This window comes from Podarcis cretensis (assembly GCF_951804945.1).
Source record: "Podarcis cretensis genome assembly, chromosome: 2".
Lineage (NCBI taxonomy): Eukaryota > Metazoa > Chordata > Lepidosauria > Squamata > Lacertidae > Podarcis > Podarcis cretensis.
In genome coordinates, this window is record NC_137171.1 from 79,764,025 (window position 1) to 79,782,323 (window position 18,299).

Below are 18,299 nucleotides of genomic sequence, written 5' to 3' on the forward strand. Positions count from 1 at the left end.
ACCAAAAAGAACTGGTGTTCATCATACCATTAACAGCTGGGATTCTTCTCCAATCTCATAACTCCTTACGCAGGATTTGGCAGATTTTGTATCCAGATGGGAATAACGTGAGAGAATCAAAAGGGGTGTGTATGATGGGTGTTGACTGTACTCTCTGGCTCATAGTCGAGACAATGTTCTAGCCAGGCCTGTATGTAAGTGTTCAAAAAGTTCAACACAGTGAGTTAAAAGAGTTTAATTACTACAGCAAGGCTGATTTTAGCAAAAAAAACTAGAAGCAAAAGAAAAAGTCAGGTTAATGTTTGAAATGTTACATATATAATAAGATAGCTTGTGATGGATAAAGATATTGATATGCACTTGTCTCTTATGAGTGATAAGTGGAGTAATACTTCATTGTTTGGTTTCCTTTTAGAGTACGTTGGAGACTGGCATCTTTGCAATACAGTGGTACCTTGGGTTACATACGCTTCAGGTTACATATGCTTCAGGTTACAGACTCCGCTAACCCAGAAATAGTACCTTGGGTTAAAAACTTTGCTTCAGGATGAGAACAGAAATCGTGCGCCGGCAGTGCGGTGGCAGCAGGATGCCCCATTAGCTAAAGTGGTGCTTCATGTTAAGAACAGTTTCAGGTTAAGAACAGACCTCCGGAACGAATTAAGTACGTAACCAGAGGTACCACTGTATTTACTTACAAGTATGCAAGCAGAGCATGCTGTCAGTAGGCAGCAGATCCCCAGAGAACTTGTGTAACCTTCACCAAAGGCATACCATTTCAAACCAAGGCCAGGCCGTGTTCATCTCTCCCTGCCCCTCCCTCAAGCTGCAGGGGGGCCACTGACTCCAAATTCTGATGCATATATAATGTCAAACAGCCAAGGATGTCTGGCAATCAAGAAACCATTTCCCATGCCTATTACCCAGCAATGAGCCTATCAAACCCAGTCACCCAGGAGGCATAACACCATTATCTTTGCAGCCATTTTACCTTTCTTGGATTGTGGCCTTTCCCAAGCCTTCTATATTCCCTATAAAGCAGTACTACTGGTGATGGGAGAGGCCCTCCTCTCCCCACCCCCCCACAATCTGTCACACACTGGTTTATAATCAAAAATGGTTTATAGTTTAAGATTTGCTGCACCCAGGGGTTAAAAGGTCTGGCACCCACAAACTGATGACACTAATGCAGGAGTGCCAGTTGCATGGCCCTGGCACTGAAATTTGTAGGGAATGGCATATTTGGTGACATCATATATTTATTTTGCTCCACCAAGTAACATGCTTTCACATCATAAGTACGTGTATGTCCCAGTTCTGTGGGGCTTCCTAGTGTTCTCTTAGGAGTCTTGCACATTCATGAGCGTCGTTTGGAACGCGTCCGTTGCACGTGGAACTCCGCAGGGCAGCCTTTTAGCAACGCGACGGCGCGTCTGCAAGATCCCAGGCCGCTGCTTGAGGTCGTGCTTTTCGTATTGCCTGCGGCCTGGCTCCCGCCGTTTTGCGCCCCTTTCCTCGTGACCCTCCTTGGGCTCCCAGTGCTCCTTCCTCGTTGGCGTCTGCACGACTTACTCGGCTCCCCTCGGGGTTTACCCACAGGCTGTTGCCTCTGCAAACAGCGGGCTCTCGGGCAAAGCCTCTTGCGGTCGAGCAAACGAATCCCTTAGCAACTTGTGCTTCTCTCGGGATCCCTACGCCGAGGATCGTCAATCAAAGCGGACGACGAGCACGCGGGGCAGCTCTATTGCGGCGCTGGAAGGGGCGGGAGTGGGACTTCTTTTCAGAGTGGCGGATGGAGATGGAATGGAGAACGCCCACGCCAAAGGCGCGTTTAGTTTTGTTGGTGTTGCCGCGCGCCTCTAGGCCAGAGCGAGTTTCCTACCGAGGTTGGCGGGATGGCGCGGGCGAGGTAAACGCGGGGACTCTGGTGTTCAAAGGCGCTGAGCAACCTCCCGCGCCTCTATATTTTCCTCCCCATTTGCTGTGAAGTGAAATAATTCTTGTAGCTTGGTTGGCTTTGCAAGGGGACGAAAGCTGCTGGACTTCTGCCCAGTTTAGCTCGCTGGGACTTACTTTCGAGTAGCCCCGAATAGGTTTGCCCTGTAAACTGCCCAGTAGAAAACTTCATCTCACATCTCTGTGGTTATTGAAGCGCTTTTTGCCTCTCTCTAACTGGGTTTCTGAACAGGCCTGGAGTCTGTTGCTCCTTCCCACCCAACTTAAATCCCTGCTCAGAATTAAACCTTATTGAATTCAGTGGGTCTTACTCTCAGGTAAGTAGGGATCGCACCATTAGCACAGGTGTGTGTCTGAATGAAGGTTAGATGCTCTCCATTCTCTCTCTCTATATATACTGTTACATCTTGGCTGCCTCTTTTTTAGTGGACCTAATCCTAGGGGACAAAAGGGGGAAGGTGCTGACCATGTGCAGAGTGCTTTTTTATTTTTAGGGTTTAGGGTTTTAAAAACACCTCTTTGTGGAGTTTGAGGATAAGTTCCCCTGCAGAGGGCCTGGAAACAAGAGAAACTTGATTGTGCACATAGTGTCATTTCTTGAAGGAGAGAAAGGGTGTGTTTCTGAATTTGAGTGTATTGATGATGTGTTGTGCTTTAACCCTCATCTTCCATGGCCACACTAATGAGTGCCAAGCTGAAATCATATGATTTGTTGAGACAAGCCCAGTACTCTGGGTTCTCTAGTTTATCTGTCAGGTAGTGGCTGGATGGCCAACACATGCATTCAGGTTCCCTGAAAGTGCACCTTTTTGTTAAGGTATGAATCTCCATATTGTAGTGCAACAGGCACCAGCTGATATTCACACTTATGCATGATTACCGTAGATGACAACCAACCTATATTGGGGGAGGTAGCCAATGTAGTGCCCTGCAAAGGTGTTGTACTGCAACTCCCACCAGCTTCCACCAGCATAGTCGGTGATTGGGGGGGGGGGATAGGTGTTGTAATCCAAAACTTCAGGGTCTGCCTACCTTGGTCTGAAGGGCACCATGTTGGCTACTCTTGGTTTATATGTGGACATGGTGGTGGTTCACACATACATACAGTGGTACCTCAGGTTAAGAACTTAATTCGTTCGGGAGGTCCGTTCTTAACCTGAAACTGTTCTTAACCTGAAGCACCACTTTAGCTAATGGGGCCTCCCGCTGCTGCCGCGCCACCGCACAATTTCTGTTCTCATCCTGAAGCAAAGTTCTTAACCCGAGGTACTATTTCTGGCTTAGCGGAGTCTGTAACCTGAAGCGTCTGTAACCCGAGGTACCACTGTACTAACAACCAAGAAATGGCTTGACCGGAAATATTTTTCTACTTTGGAAACCTCAATTCCAGTCAAGCTTTTTGTTGTTGATGCAGATGTACAGATTCTTCTCAGTTGGGGATGTGCTTTTTCAGCTTTGAACACATGTAGCATTTGCCTGCCATCGCCCCTGCCAACAGGTGGTATGCAAGGTTGCAAGGCAGATGCTGCTTTACAGGCTAGTGGCTGTACGTCTGATAAAGAGCTTTTTGATATTGCATTCACCACTTGTAGCGTCAACAGGAGACAAAGCTGCAGATGGGGGTAGCACCTAAATCAGTCTTCAAAATGGCAAAGCTGAGCAGATGTCTGTGCTCTCCCCGCCCCATACATTTAATGTGGTACTAATTCTCCCATCTAACTAGGCAGTGTTATTTGCCTAGTTTGCATATTGGGAGCGTGATGGTTTCAGTTTTAAATTAGGCAATGTGTTCATTGTGTGTTGAATGCACATGGTGGGAAAGTTCAGCCATGGGAATCATGTACATGACACCCTTTTGGGTGTAGTGGGGAATGTGAAAGGAAGCTTGCTTTTGTATGCACATTTCCATCATTGGTTTGGGGTGCTCAGCCATTGGTTATTCCATGTTACTTCTTTTGCCTGTGGCTGCCTGGGTATTCGTTTTCCCACCCACCCCTTTCCCCTTCAATTCAACTTCCACAGATCTTGTGGGAGAAGTGATAAGTCTTCATCAGATTGGCACATTGCTCAGTCAACATTAGAGAGGGTGGAGTAGCATAGTGATTAATTGTAAGCTATGAGGCATGAAGTCCTAGTGTCAAATCTCAGCTCATTCTGAAAGCAGCCTTAAGCAAATTCCCTCTCTTAGCTTTAGCGTTCCGTGAGCAATATTTTGTTTACTGTTGGTTACGTTTCTGCTCCTTCCTTCCTGGAACTCAAGGTGGTGGTGTTCATAGGATTCTCAGGTGATCTCTCAAGATCAGGCCTAGACCAGCTTAGCTTCAGAAGGGTTGCCCTTGGATCTGTGGGACTAACTCTGGTGTATCTTACTGCAACATTTCCATTCTAGCCCACATAGATGTTTGCTAGATGGCCAGAACGCCCACCTATAAATATTGGCCATTTCTGGTATGTTTATAGCCTTGGAGAAGAAAATAATTATCTACCAAATTACAAATGCTTTGCTTTTTGGCTGCCAGGAGGCAATTGTTGCTTGCCACAGGTGACCAGATGAGTGGCTATTTATAATTCTACTTTACAAGTTTAAGGATAACTAACCGGTGGCTGAATCACATGCTAATCTCATCACTCAGTTGGTTATAATCTATTGAGCCCCAGCTGAATGTGTGAGCACAGAAATAACAATGTGCCTGAGGTAGTCTTGTTAGATTTGGCAATTTCAGGTGTGCAACTCATCACTTGATGTTGTGGCTATCAAGTGATGATTATGCATATGTGAATTTGCCCTTTCATAATGTATCTGAAGTATTTGAAGTGCTTAATAAAAGCACTGTATAAATTACAATTGTACTTTGGTTCTCGAACGTAATTCATTCCAGAAGTCCATTTGACTTCTGAAAACATTCAGAAACCAAGGTGCAGCTTCCGATTGGCTGCAGAAACTTCCTGCACTCAATTAGAAGCTGTATCTGACGTTCTGCTTCCAAAAAGTGTTCGCAAACCGGAACACTCAATTCTGGGAACTAAAACAGAACAGAAGGAATTGGAAGTCCAAAGAACTAATAATTTTAATTCTATCACAGGATGGCAAGTAGACTGCCAGATGTTGAGGAGCAAGATGAGGATGAGTGTGAGCCAGTTGAGGCAAAAGGGTCAGATAACACCGTGCGTTCGGACAGCACCTTTGGAACTGAAAGCCCAGAGGCAGGTGAGGGTGGTCACCCTACCCCTGAAGATGAAAGCACAACATTCTCTCAATCCATGAGGAGTGAAGGGCCTGATTCTGAGCACCGGATTAACTGCACATTCTCAGTCTCGCTGGCTGTTCCAGTTGTAGCTCCAAGTAGGTAAATTGCATTTATCAGTCCTTTTCATTCCTTACAGAAGATGTTGTCCCAAAATATTAAGGAGAACGTTGCCCCTCACCCAAAAAAACTGTTTCGTCCCCCCCCCAATAGTTATGTAAAACCCTTATTCTGCATTGCCCAATGGTTACATCGCTGGTTGTCTCACAGTTGGTAGTGATGCAGAGTACCTACTATTTTTGTGTTCTTGTCAGTGCCCACATGTTGGCATATTGTGTGACTTGGCTGATTGTCCCAGGTCTTGTATATTTGTGAGGCTGAAACTGGCATAATTTTTAGTTCATGTGTTAATAGTTTAAGGTGTGGATCCCTCCATTATGGAGCATCATGCTCTGTTAACACCTTCCTGGGCCTGATTTGGCCCTTTGTAGCTGCCACTCTATTGTTCCTTTAGCATCTTCCAATAGTGTGGGCTTCCTTGCACATTCTCACAGTCATAGTACCACAAGACTGTTGTTTTCCAGCAACATGCTTAACATGTTTTCCCTCTGGAAAGGAAAAATTAGGTTAGGCTTGTGGCTGGTGTAGATAAATACTTCAGATTGGAATGGTTTTTGCTAACTCTTGAAGTTAGAAGAACTGGGAAAGATTATCGTGTATCATGCCTACAGAATTTAGGAACTAATGCTCCTGCTCAGCTTGGAAACTACCTTTGAGAAAGGATTTTGGGAAGAGTTACTGGTTTTGTCAGGGAGCTAAACTGAATGTAGAACTTCCACTAGAAATGAAGGCCAGATCCTAGCAGGGACCCCAACAGCTCTGCAGAAGATGTGTGTGTTCATATGTGTGTGAGAAAAATAAGATTATTGGAAAGATTTGTTTACATAAAATGTGGAAAATGGTATTTTGTAACAGTTGGATTCTCTTCCCACTTCCAATTTCTGTTGGGATATTTTTCTAGCAAATAAGCCTGTGACGGGCTCTAGACAAGATATTTCAAGAACAGCATCTAAAATGAGAGACATGTATATTCCAAAAATGCATCGTTTTTATCATATTGAATATTTTCTTCTGCCCGATGATGTTGAACCCCGAAAATTAGATTTGGTGCTATTTGGTCCAGTGGCTAAACTGTTTCTGGAATCAGAATCTAAGGTAAGAAGAACAAGCAACATTTACTAATATTACTGAAATCTGAGGAAAGGGGTTACTGCATAGCAATTTAATTCTATATGGTTGGTCTCCTTGGATTCCAGACTGCTTTCAAAGGATTTTTGAAATACTTACTCTGTGTTCTTCTGAGGTTTCTATAAAACAACTTATAACAAACGTTTATGTACAAAAGAACTGCCCTGATTGTCAGTAGATATTCCGAAAGTTATTTTCTTTGTCTCCAGCTTCAGTACATATGACAAAAACCTGGACTATATCTTATCAGGTGAACCTAGCATCTGTTCCCACGTGTTTCTTCTGAATCTGTCTCCCACTAACTTCAGGGGGTTCAGTAGATCCAGGTCACTTATTGTTAACTAGATTGCAGCTAGTTTCAGAAACTTGGCTTAGTGGTAAAGCACATGATCTGCATGCAGAAAGTTCCAGGTAGTTTCCCTGGTATCTTTACTTGAGACCCTGGAAAGCCACCTGTGACCCTCCACATGTTGTTGACTCAAATTCCCAGCAGCCCTAGCTAGCATAGCAGCCAGTGGTAAGGGCTGAATTCCAGCAACATCTAGAGACCACAGGTTTCCACTCCCTGGGCTAGATAGGCTACATAGACAAATATTTGCTCCTGGCATCAGACAGCGTCCTATGTTACTGTTGATATGCAGCGAGAGGAGATTATGATTTGTTTCTTGAAAAGTTCAGCTGTGTTTGTTTGTTACACATCTTTCCTACTCCTCCTTCAGGAAGCTTAGGGCATCTTATGTAGGAATCACTCAGCCCCTGAACAGGCAGAAACCTGACACAGCCTTCACAGGCCACTTCCTGGCCTGTTCTCTAGTTTTAAGTCCTGCTTTTCAGCTGGAACATGTGCAAGTAATCTATGGATCCTGAAGAAGTTAGATACCAACATAGCAATTCAAGCAGCTTTAGAAATAATAGCCATTAATTTCAAATAATGCTTTCCCACACTGATACAAATGTTGCTAGACTATCACTCCCATTATCCCTGGGCACTGATCATGCCAACTGAGGCTGACAGGAGTCAGGCAACACCTGACACAGTGTTCCTATCCATTTCCTGGATTGTCCAAGGCAGTCTGGTTGGATAGGTTCCCTTGACCAATGAGAACAAACTAAAAGTGGCTGCAGGTCAGTGTAGAGGCCTGACGGACTGCAGTATTGAAAGCTTGACGTTTTCCCGCCATGGTGTTTTCGCAGTTGATATCCCTCCTTTGGCTGCTATGAGTGCTGCTGTGGAAGAGAGATGTGCACTTTGTGTGGTATGTGCCCGCCCCCCATTGCTAAAAGCAGCTTCAGGGGGCACCCTCCTCTTCAGTGCATTCTCATACTACAGTTTTCTCCCCTCAAAGGTGTTTTAAAGCTTTGATAAAAGACCTCAAGAGATACTATCACAGATCTCTGAAACCCATTTTCCTGTAGGATTCTCACACCACCTATCCAATTTTAACTCCTGGCATCCTTGATGTTTAAAATCAGAACAAAAGTAAAGCTTTCCTTTTTAAGAGGGAAGTGTTATTTCCCTTATAATTGGGTTTGTAAATCACTGCTATTGACTCTGCCTTTTTGGTGGTTTGCAAACCTGATTGTGAGAGAAACACCACTTCCCTAATCCATTCAGGTGGTGGCTCCTGTGCAGTTTAAGAAACCAATCAAAATTAGTAGCAGCTGCTTCTTTTAATTCTGCATGCATGTGTCACAATATTTCCTGTGCCGGGGATACAGCAATGATTGTGCTGTGCTGTCCTTCCTCTCCTTTCCTTTCCTTCCCTCCCCTCCCTTCCCCAAATTATATTGTAATAAAGAGAGCTTGGAGAGAGCCTGAGTAGGGGAGGGAGAGAACGGAGAAAAGGGGGAGCAGGGATTGTGAAGCAGGGGCAGCAGTCTGGATGGTGGGAAACAGTTGGCACAAGAAATTGGGATATTAATAATAATAATAATGCCCCACCCATCCTACTGGGTTTCCCCAGCCACTCTGGGCAGCTCCAGCCACTCTGGGAGGCTTTGGGAGAATCCGTACAGGCCATATAGGTTTTGGGAAAGATTAGAGTGGTGAAGGGGTGTTTGTTGGGAAGGGAAAGCTCTTGTAGTGTAGTTTGTATGAGATGCATAACTGAAACATGCTGCTGTACCTCTTTACATTTTTACATTTCCCCTGTCTCTTTCTTTCCTTTGCTCTTGCTTCTTTCTTCCTATTCACTATATCAGCCAGGGACTCCAAAAGACAGTGAGCGGCCCAAGTCGAAAAAGGCATCCGCGCTGCATATTTCAGTGAGTGCGTATAAGATTGTAAGACAGCTCTAGAAATGAGTTTATGCCTGCTAAATCTGAGGTGGAGAATGTAGGACCTTGCTATCCTGTTGGCCTTTGCTCAAGGACGGTGGCAGAACACTCTCTTATGTGGTGGCGCCATTTAATCACAACTGTTCCATTGATGCTGAATTAGAAAGATGTGGCCAGCGCTATGTTCCATTCCAAGGAATTGCTGATTATATTTGGATATTGGCAGTGAGACTAGAGAGCTCCGTAGTTTCTCTTACGAACATTGCTTTCTTAATGATAGCGTTTTGTTATGACATCACATGCCTATTGCCAAAGGCTCTTGTCAGGCAATAATGAAATCATAATGATATCACTGTATACTATATAGGACTATTCCCTGGAGGAAAGTGGGGAACAAAGGTGACTTGCCGATTTCCCCTTCCTCTTGCGCTCCTGAGAGGCTGCTCCAGAGGGTTGGAGTATCGTCTTGAATAGCATGGGAATTAGCATAGAAGGCTGCAGAGGGAACTGTTGAAAAAGGCTTCTCTTCCCTACTTCCCTCCAACAAGATGTTGTCTCTTTGTTCATTTGCTACAGCTGATCTCCAAATATAGCAAGAAAATGGTAAAATTGTGAAATAAGATGGCAAATGCTATTGGACTTTGGACTCTACCATATTTTGCTCCTACCCCTTAGAATATATTTTCTCTCTCCTGCATATCCAAACCAGTACCTTTTCCTCATTATGATCCCATGAACTTCAGCTTTAGTTTTGCAAAAATAAAATTCACAGGATCTGAGCACAGCAGGAAAAGTGGAATTTCTCATAGGTATAAGGCAGCTTCAGATGGCTATGAATTATAGTTTGGGGTGAAAGCAAGTCACCAGAACACAACCTTCATAGTAAGATATGACTCAATATTTTGAGAGAATTCAATTTTTTTAGCCCTACTCAATCTTAATGTGGATTTTAATAGTTAAGAATATTGCAGTTTTATGTCTTTCTAGTTGGTGGCAAGGGGAGGAATAACTAATGCTTTTTAAAATTCATTATTTCTTCTCTTTAATGTTTTGGTGTTTCATACAATATATTTTCAAGCTCCAGTAAAGTTGTCAGGCTTTTTGTGGCTTGTAAGCATGTTTGGAAAAACCATTGTGGGCGCCACCACAAAATGATTGCTGTTAGAGCCCTACAAGTCACAAAAGGCTATTGCCCAGTCACAGAGGTGAAATGGTTTTCCCATAAAACAAGGTGGAGGTTGAGTCTGAGGCCCACACCACTGTTTGACCCTAAAAAGGACAATGGAATGCTCCTCACATAAAGATCAAACACACCCCACAATCCAGCAATCACATTCCAGCAGAACTACAAGCCACACCACGTTGTAACCACATGCAAGATAAAATGCTCCACTGCTCCACACTGCCCCCCTCCTACCCCCCAGCTGGAAAATCGAGGATCTCACTCACATGCTCCTGATGGTTATATCCCATTGAATCAAATAGGGCTCTTTTCTTTTTTTGGAAAGGAAATTTTCAGAAATTGAGGACTGATCCAGGTTAGGACATGGGACGTAAAGGGCCTTTAACTCTCTGGCCTCTCACTGTGATCTCAATCCAAACTGGCTCCCTTCCCAAACCTGCAATTTACAATATAGAAAAGGACCCGTTTGGTTCAGTAAGACCTCTTTTTGCAATGCAAGGTGGGCCTAGTCAAATTCAGGACTGCAGCGGATGCAAAGAGATAAAATTCTCCTACCCTAAAGCTCTAGGATACTGATGCTGACAATAGGTAAAAATGCTTCTTGGCTTCTGTTACTCCCCCCTGCTACAGGTTTTCTTCCGCCACACTCCACTGACCCACAACAACTCCCTGCTTAAGATGCTGAAGTCCCTTTTTGTCCCAGCCCCCCCCCCCTTTTTAAAAAAAGGCAAATTGGGCTGCCCTCATGCAGGAAAGCAAAGGCCAGGCCTTTGGCAACTCTGACCATTCTCCCTTCCTTTGTGTGCTTCTGTGTCGCATGGAGCCCAGAGACATAATGTGGGAAAATGGGGGATAGAGTGGAGCAATTGGAGGGTAAAATAAAATAAAAAAGCACCAAAAACCAGGATGTCCAGGAGGGCTTTGGTGGGTACTAAAGAAGGGACAGCAGTTCTCAGCAACCCCTGTAAGTTGCCCAGTTTATACATCTTAAGTTTCTTTTGAAATGCAAAAAGAACAATTGTGGCCCCTAATTTATTTATTTTTAAACAATCTGTGTTTGTTTGCTTTTTTAATAAATAAAAAAAATAGGTTGTGAGACCATGGCTTGAACACGACCAGATATGGGTGTCATGGAATCATAGTGTTGAAATTAATGTTACCACCGACTTTCTAATGAAGCTAAGAGATCATAGTATAAAGCTGAGACTATGGGACACCAAGGATAAGGTTTGTTCAAAAGCCAAGTATAGTAAAGCAAAGGCTGCTGCACCACCATCGGATCAAGGATCTCTTGAAGGTAAGCAGAGTATTTAAGTAACAAAATATTTTATAAACACTATGTGCAGATAAAGGAATTAGCAGTTTGGTTTTCCAACTCAGTGCAGTGATGCATTTGTGACATTGCTAAAATGGGTTTTCCTCCCATTTTGCATGGTTTTTTTTTTTTTAAATAACTGAAGAATGTCCTTGGAGGGCACAGGCTGCTGTGGTTAACCCTGAGCTGGTCTCAGTTTAGTCACTGCCTAGATGCAAGACTATATTGACGCTCCATCCAAATTAGTTGAAATATTCTTTTCAGATTTTGTCCAATTTTCTTCTAAAACCTTATGAGAAAAGAGATTCCTCCACAGGTGCTGATGGTCTCTTGCAAGTTGCAGAATTCGGAACTGCCAGATTCCATGTGTAAAATCAGTTTTAAAACGGATTCCTCCTCCATTCTGCTCCTGAATACCCAGTATACTTGCCTCCCATGCAAATATCTGTTCGTGAACTCTTGAGCCTTTGCTAGTATAGATATATTTTACTTTGCAGAAACCACCCCAGAAAGCTTCTGTTCTTATTTAGGGTTTTGTTGGGAACATAGCCTGGTAGGCTTCAGGGATGATTGCTTTGTAAGGTGAATCAGAAAAACTGGATACTGGGCCTTCTTCACATATAACATTAATCCATATTCAGAAATAAAACATGGTACAGTTGCTTTTGCTCTACTGTTTGGAAGAAACAACCAGAAGGCTTGGCTTAGTATTATGAGTGAACCAGGGCTTGTGCCCCCCCCCCAACACACACAAACAGCATCTCTGAGTAGTAAGATAGGAACAAACCAGCAAACTTCTCATTCATAGTAAGCCATAGTTTATTTTTGACTATGGCCTAATAAATGAATGAGAACATGACAAGGTAACCACATATTAACAAACTCATGAGTCCTGAATGTAATTTCTTCTTACCTTTCCTCCCCTCAATGTACAGTAAAGAATATGATTTCGCTTCAAAGAAACTTCTTGGAACAATGTCAACCCAAAGCCAGTTACACAAAAATTAAACCACCAGAAGTGTCCCCCATATCAGAGAAGTCAACAATTGGCATTATAACAGGTACAGTAGTATGAACATGGTGCTACATTATGTGACTGTTCAACAGAAACTATGAGCCATCTCAGTGTTTCAGCCTTCATTGTCCTTTGAACTTGTATAACATGTTACAGTGGTACCTCTGGTTATAAACTTAATTTGTTCTGGGGGTCCGTTCTCAAGCTGAAACCGTTCTTATCTTGAGGGGTGCTTTTGCTAATGGGGCCTCCTGCTGCGCGTGCGCCTCTGGCACGCAATTTCCGTTCGCATCCTGGGGCAAAGTTTGCAACCAGGAGCAGCTACTTCCAGGTTAGCGGAGCTTGTAACCAGAAGCGTTCGTAACCAGCGGTACCACTGTATTTAACAACAGTGGGTTGGATCCAGACTTGCTCCTATTGTTGGAAAAGTAGAGATGTCTTTCGCTGATTTGCCTACTCCCCCAGTGCCATCTCCATGTTATTTGGGGGCGAGGAGCTTCCCCAACCCTCTGGAGCAGATCTGTAGCCCCTTCAGGAATCAGCCAAAATTTTCTCCTCCTTTCCTCCATCAGAGGCATTTCTCCACTGGATCAACAGCTTTCTGCAGAGAGAAGGATGCCTTTCATTTGTGGGAGACAAACTCTGACCAGATCCAAGATATTATTTTATAGTCTCTTTTATGGCGCAGTTCTGATAGCAGCTCATAACTGATGAAAGTTCAGTAACAATAAAAATAAACATGAAAATTGTGGAGAAAGTAAAAACAGATTAAAGCTAAAACAGATTTAAAAATCTGGGAAAATAAGATCTTTCTGGCTACAAAATGGCATCATTGTATTTATCTGGAGAGGATATTCCAAAGTTTGGCTGCTATCACCTTCTGCAATCGCCCACCACACCTTACTTCATGGGGGGCACTCTTGCTCTCCCATTTTAACTCCGTTTATACTCTGATCCATCCCAACTCATTACAGTGGTACCTCGCAAGACGAATGCCTCGTAAGACGAAAAACTCGCAAGACGAAAGAGTTTTTCGTTTTTTGAGTTGCTTCGCAAGACGAATTTCCCTATGGGCTTGCTTCGCAAGACGAAAACGTCTTGCAGGTTTGTTTCCTTTGTCTTGCAAGTTTGTTTCCTTTTTCTTAAAACTGTGCATTCAGGGGGTGCAGTTGCGACTTGACTTCGAGGAGCCTTTTTTGAGGTTTTTGAAGACTTTGGTGATTTTTGAAGCTTTTCCAAAATCCGTGATTCGCAAGACGAAAAAATCGCAAGACGAAAAAACTCGCAGAACGAATTAATTTCGTCTTGCGAGGTACCACTGTACCAAGAGTTTTGTAACTAAAGCAAGTAAAGGTGGAGACAAATGACATTGTTGCAGAGAATTAATGTGATTATATTTCCATTAACAACCACCTTGTCTTTGGAGTTGTGTAAAATAATTCACTCATTTTTAAAGATTAATTCCAGTTTTAAGTGTTTCCATAATTTTCACGTGGTACATCCACTCAGTTCTGTCAAATGCCTCCTTTGCATCAATGAAGTATGTATCTGTAAATGGTCCATTTACAATTGCTCCTATTTATTTGTGGAAGTATTTACCGTACTTTTCTCTCTATAACACGCAGATTTTTTCTCCTAAAAAGTAAGGGGAAATGTCTGTGCATGTTATTTAGCGAATGTGTGGTCCCTGGAGCCGATTGTCCCGAGCGCAGGGGCAAAAATCAGGCAAAAATCCAATCGCGTGAGAGAGGAAGCTGTTGCTTTCCTGCATTCTGCCTCACGGTCTTACTGCCCACCCGCTTCTGTTTCGGTTGCTGTTTGCTCAAACGGAACAAAGAGCAGGCAAATCCCCTCCCCTCCAGGCAAGCAGAGGGGAAAGGAAAGGATCGTGTCCTTCCTTCTAATTCCATTCCGTGCTCTGGTGCTGCTGCATCCAGGGAAGCATTTTAGGGACTCGCAGGCAGCCGGAAAACATGCAGGTGGGGGAGAGAGAGAGGGCTGGCTTGGGTGGCTGGGTGGGTGGGGGGAAACTTTTGCCTTCCTTTCCTCCCTCCTGTTAAACCCCTCTCCTGCATTCTTAGCCAGCTGCTTCTCTGCACACCCCTCTTGTGCTCCTTGTCCCTTCTGTGTTTTTCCTTCCCTCCCCACTTAAAACGTGGTTACAAAGCACGGATCCACATGGATCCTCAGAATCTTTGCATTGGGTCACCCCAAATTCACCATCAGATCACATAGCATGTCCATGGCTACAGCCTGCACCAAAAAAATCACGCACCCACTGTTGCCTGGGGCCGCAATGGTGCAAAAACGTGGTTACAAAGCATGGATCCACATGGATCCTCAGGATCTTTGCATTGGGTCACCCCAAATTCACCATCAGATCACATGTCTGTGGCCACAGCATGAGGTACAAAAATGATACACCCACTGTTTCTTCAGAAATCCCCCCCCCCCTGTTTTCCTCCTCTAAAAACGATGTGCGTGTTATGGTCAGGTGTTATAGAGCGAAAAATACGGTATATGCCATTCTCTTGCAACACATCATCAACATAAAAACATTTAAAACCAATACAGAACAATAATTTAAAAAATGGGCTGTTCAAGAAAATTGTAAACAACTGCAGAGGCTTGTAGTCATTAAAGTCTTCAAAAGTCTGAAAGTCACAAGTGAGGATGCTTGCTGAGTGACTTCTGGAATAGTGTTCCACAGCCAGGGACTAAATGCCTGATTTCCGGCTGAGGCCAGGTGGGCCTTTGTAATACGGGGGGCAACTCGCGGTGATCTTCGAGATGATCCCAGTGATTGGGCTGGGACATAAGGGCTCAGTTGGTTGGAAATGACTCAAGAGCTGTTCAGATAAATTTTGTGTACCTTGAGTTTTCTAAAGGTAACTCACGAAGAAAAGACATTATTTAACTCTCAGTTGAGAAATTTGAAAATATAAAAGGGGATGATTCTAGTTTCAAAGAGAAAATGCGCCCTGTCTCATAGCAGGCAACATCTTAGAAAATACATTCTCTCCTATTTAAGAGAGGACCATTGGTTCACCTAGTTCGGTATCATCGTGCTGACTGGCAGCGGCTCTCCAGAACTTCAGACAAGAGTCTTTCCCAGGCCTGCCTGAAAATACCAGGGACTTTCTTCATCAGTACACATGCTCTACCACTGAACTATGGGCCTTCCATAAGAATGCCTCTTTACAATGGTGCTTTCCAACTCCTGGTTTTAGATGTACTATTATTATTATATCATCATCATCATTATCATTAAAAATGTCTTCCATATTAATTAGTGGTTCTTTTTTTGTTTGTTATCTTTGTGTTTTTATATTGTAAGTTGCCCTGTGATCCTCAGATGAAGGGTGGTGTAGAACTTTAATAAATAAAATAAAAACTTTTACTTTTAGCCAGTTAAGTGCTTTTTAAATTAATAAACCTATGACCAGTTAATCAAACAGTGCAGCCCTAATTAGTATTGTGTATGTTACAGGTTCTCCTGGTTCGGCTGCAAGCAAGCCTCTGGATGAAGACTCTTTCATTGAACAAAAAACTTCCCGTAAATCTATTGTGAGTGCCCCAGCTCACTCGCTGAGGTAAATCTCTCCAGGGCATAGGGCTATTGGAACAATTTCTGTTTCTACTGGGGCATGTACGTACTTCTTTAAAGAAACTGAAGTCAGCTGTTTTTTTCCAGATGTCATGTCATGTCATTTATATATTGATTTGATTTATCTACTCCCAAAAGAACCTGGGGCTGTAATTTATACTTAGACATTGACATCTATAGAACTTGTTTAAGATTGCAAAGTACTTATAGCTTTAAAATGCAAGACCAATATAGACGTATTTTGCAACAAGCAAATTTGTCTCTTTTTAAATATATAAATTGAGTCAACAGCTTTTGTCACTACTAAACTCTTGTTTTCTTGTTTACCGTCTTAATTTGCAACATTTCCCCTTTGGCAAGCTGCCAAAGCACTAGACTTAGTTAAGTTTGTTGGTTTAAAAAAAGCAAGGGGGTTTATCTTGTAGCCTTTAGCTTCTACAAGTCTGGGCAGACAGAGGTAGTGCCTCATTTTCTGAGGCAGAGGATGGTGGCAAGGCTGTCTCCTCTAGCTGGGAGGGCCCAAAGTACTGGTGGTTCTCCCCTTGAGGAAGCCGCACAAAACTTGTCCTCATCCAAGTCCTCAGCCAAACTGCAATATTTCCAGTGGTGGGTCACGACACATACCCTATTAATGGATCTCTTCTTGTCTCCAGTACTTTAATCCAGGAAGCACAAAGGGGGCCAGGACTGATTGCTGCCACCAGCTCTGTACCATTTCTCCATAGTGCAACACTTAGTGGCTGCTTTCATGTGCCTCTCCACAATTTTTGTAAGGCAGTGTGGGACTCAAACTGCCGAGGGCTCATGGAAGCAGGGCCCAAGTGCTTTATATTCCCAGTGCCACTAAAGCAGCTTCTGGAGACTGAAGTAGTTTCTTGATACTACCTGGTAATGTCTCAAAATGATAATGCAGCTCATCATTGTGGCCAAGCCAGATGGCTTAAGGAATCAATGTGTGCATGTTTGACTCTGTATCACTTGTTTGAGTCTGAGCAACATGTTGTGCTCAATAGCTATGCAGGCTTCTCTTCTTGCCTGTCCTTGCCTCATCCGTCCAGTGTGTTTATGCTACTACCAGCCTGTCTGTGACCTGCATCCAGCCCTTGCTATTGGTTTATGTCAGGGACGTCCAACTCCCAAGAGATGGCAATCTACTCACAGGAAAAAAATACTGACAGTGATCTACCCCTTTGGGGGGGGGGTTCAGGCCAAAGTTGCTGAGGTTTTTTTAGGGAGGGAAATGTCAGACTACAGTAAAGGGAAAAGGGGTTTAGTCACTCACCAAAAGATCGCTATGGAAACAATCTGCCTCATAGCCAAAACTACATCTCCCGTTCAAGCGATTATGTGGAAACGGAGGGTGGGGTGAGGGAGCGGGGGCAGATACTCTTAGGCACAAGCAAAGGAAAAGGAGCCTGCGATCGACCAGAACCTCCCGGGAATCGACCCGTCGATCCCGATCAACCTTGTTGGACATCCCTGGTTTATGTGATGTGGAACATGACCTTTGTCTTTCCTTGGCTATGTTATCTACCTCTGGCCCTTCGGATCTCAGTCTGCTTCTACCAGGATGGGCAAGTGGCAGTCTGACTCCAAGCTTGGCCAGGGCCTGATATCTGGAAAAAGCAAGAGGGAAGGAAGCCGGGAGAGGCGGGGTTGCACTTAGTCTAAGTATTCTGTTGGTAGCTAGATGAAGAGACAGAGGCAGCAGCCATAACATGCTCACTTTTTAATCATTGCATCTTGGGATAGATTACAGAGCTGGCTATCGTTTGTTACTTTCTTCCTTTGACATTTTCAGATGACCTTTAATTTCTTGGGAAAATAGGGGGAAATTGAACTTTTGAAAATCTTCTTCATTTCAGGCACATTCCTGTACTTCAGATTTATTGTAGTGCTATTCTCCTTGTCAGCCACCCAGCTGATAGGGTGCTGTAAAATACAGCTTGATGACGGCCACACTGTAGGAGTGTATGCAAGTAACATGACTGGTTTTATTTCAAGAGATGTTTTATGAGAGTTGAGAGAGATCCTTAGCATAAAAATGTTTTTTCCCCACCCATACTATCTTGCCAGCCTATCGCAATGTATATTGACTGCATTGTGGAGAAGCTGCTAATAGACATTCAGGCAGGTTTTGCATGTGCATCTGGTGCCTTGTAAATCCTTTTCGTTAGCGGCTCTCCCCCTGAACCACAAAGTGGCTTTTATTAGGTGAAAGGAAGCTTGAATGCAGTTTGGCAGGGGAAGGGGCTTCTGAATCGGAAAGATGTGAGGAAGCTCAGGTGAGTGCATAGGACCATGGATTGCTGCTATCTGTTGCAACTTGGAAAGCGATTCCTAGTAAACAGCTGAATAATGTTCATAGGACAGAGGTGTTGATGTAAAATACTACTTTAAGCCACTGGGTAATATAAATGTTTGTTGCATGGGGTTAAGCTTATTTTGATTTT

At 43.6% G+C, this 18,299-nt stretch overlaps 1 protein-coding gene across 5 annotated transcripts in view; it reads left to right on the forward strand.

Annotated features, from left to right (window-relative positions):
- Window positions 1-2,081: 2,081 nt before the first annotated feature.
- CFAP92 (cilia and flagella associated protein 92 (putative)) overlaps window positions 2,082-18,299 on the forward strand; it is a 56,188-nt gene continuing 39,970 nt past the window's right edge. Inside the window, exons 1-7 of one of the 5 annotated variants that reach the window (XM_079964966.1) lie at window positions 2,082-2,273; window positions 5,040-5,299; window positions 6,223-6,416; window positions 8,652-8,714; window positions 10,999-11,206; window positions 12,160-12,285; window positions 15,730-15,832. In XM_079964966.1, the coding sequence (XP_079821092.1) occupies window positions 5,041-5,299; window positions 6,223-6,416; window positions 8,652-8,714; window positions 10,999-11,206; window positions 12,160-12,285; window positions 15,730-15,832 (953 nt within the window). In that variant the 5' untranslated portion in view covers window positions 2,082-2,273; window position 5,040. Of the gene's footprint in view, window positions 2,274-5,039; window positions 5,304-6,222; window positions 6,417-8,651; window positions 8,715-10,998; window positions 11,207-12,159; window positions 12,286-15,729; window positions 15,833-18,299 lie in introns of those variants that run through there. The other 4 variants (XM_079964962.1, XM_079964964.1, XM_079964963.1 and 1 more) reach the window with 4 other exon arrangements.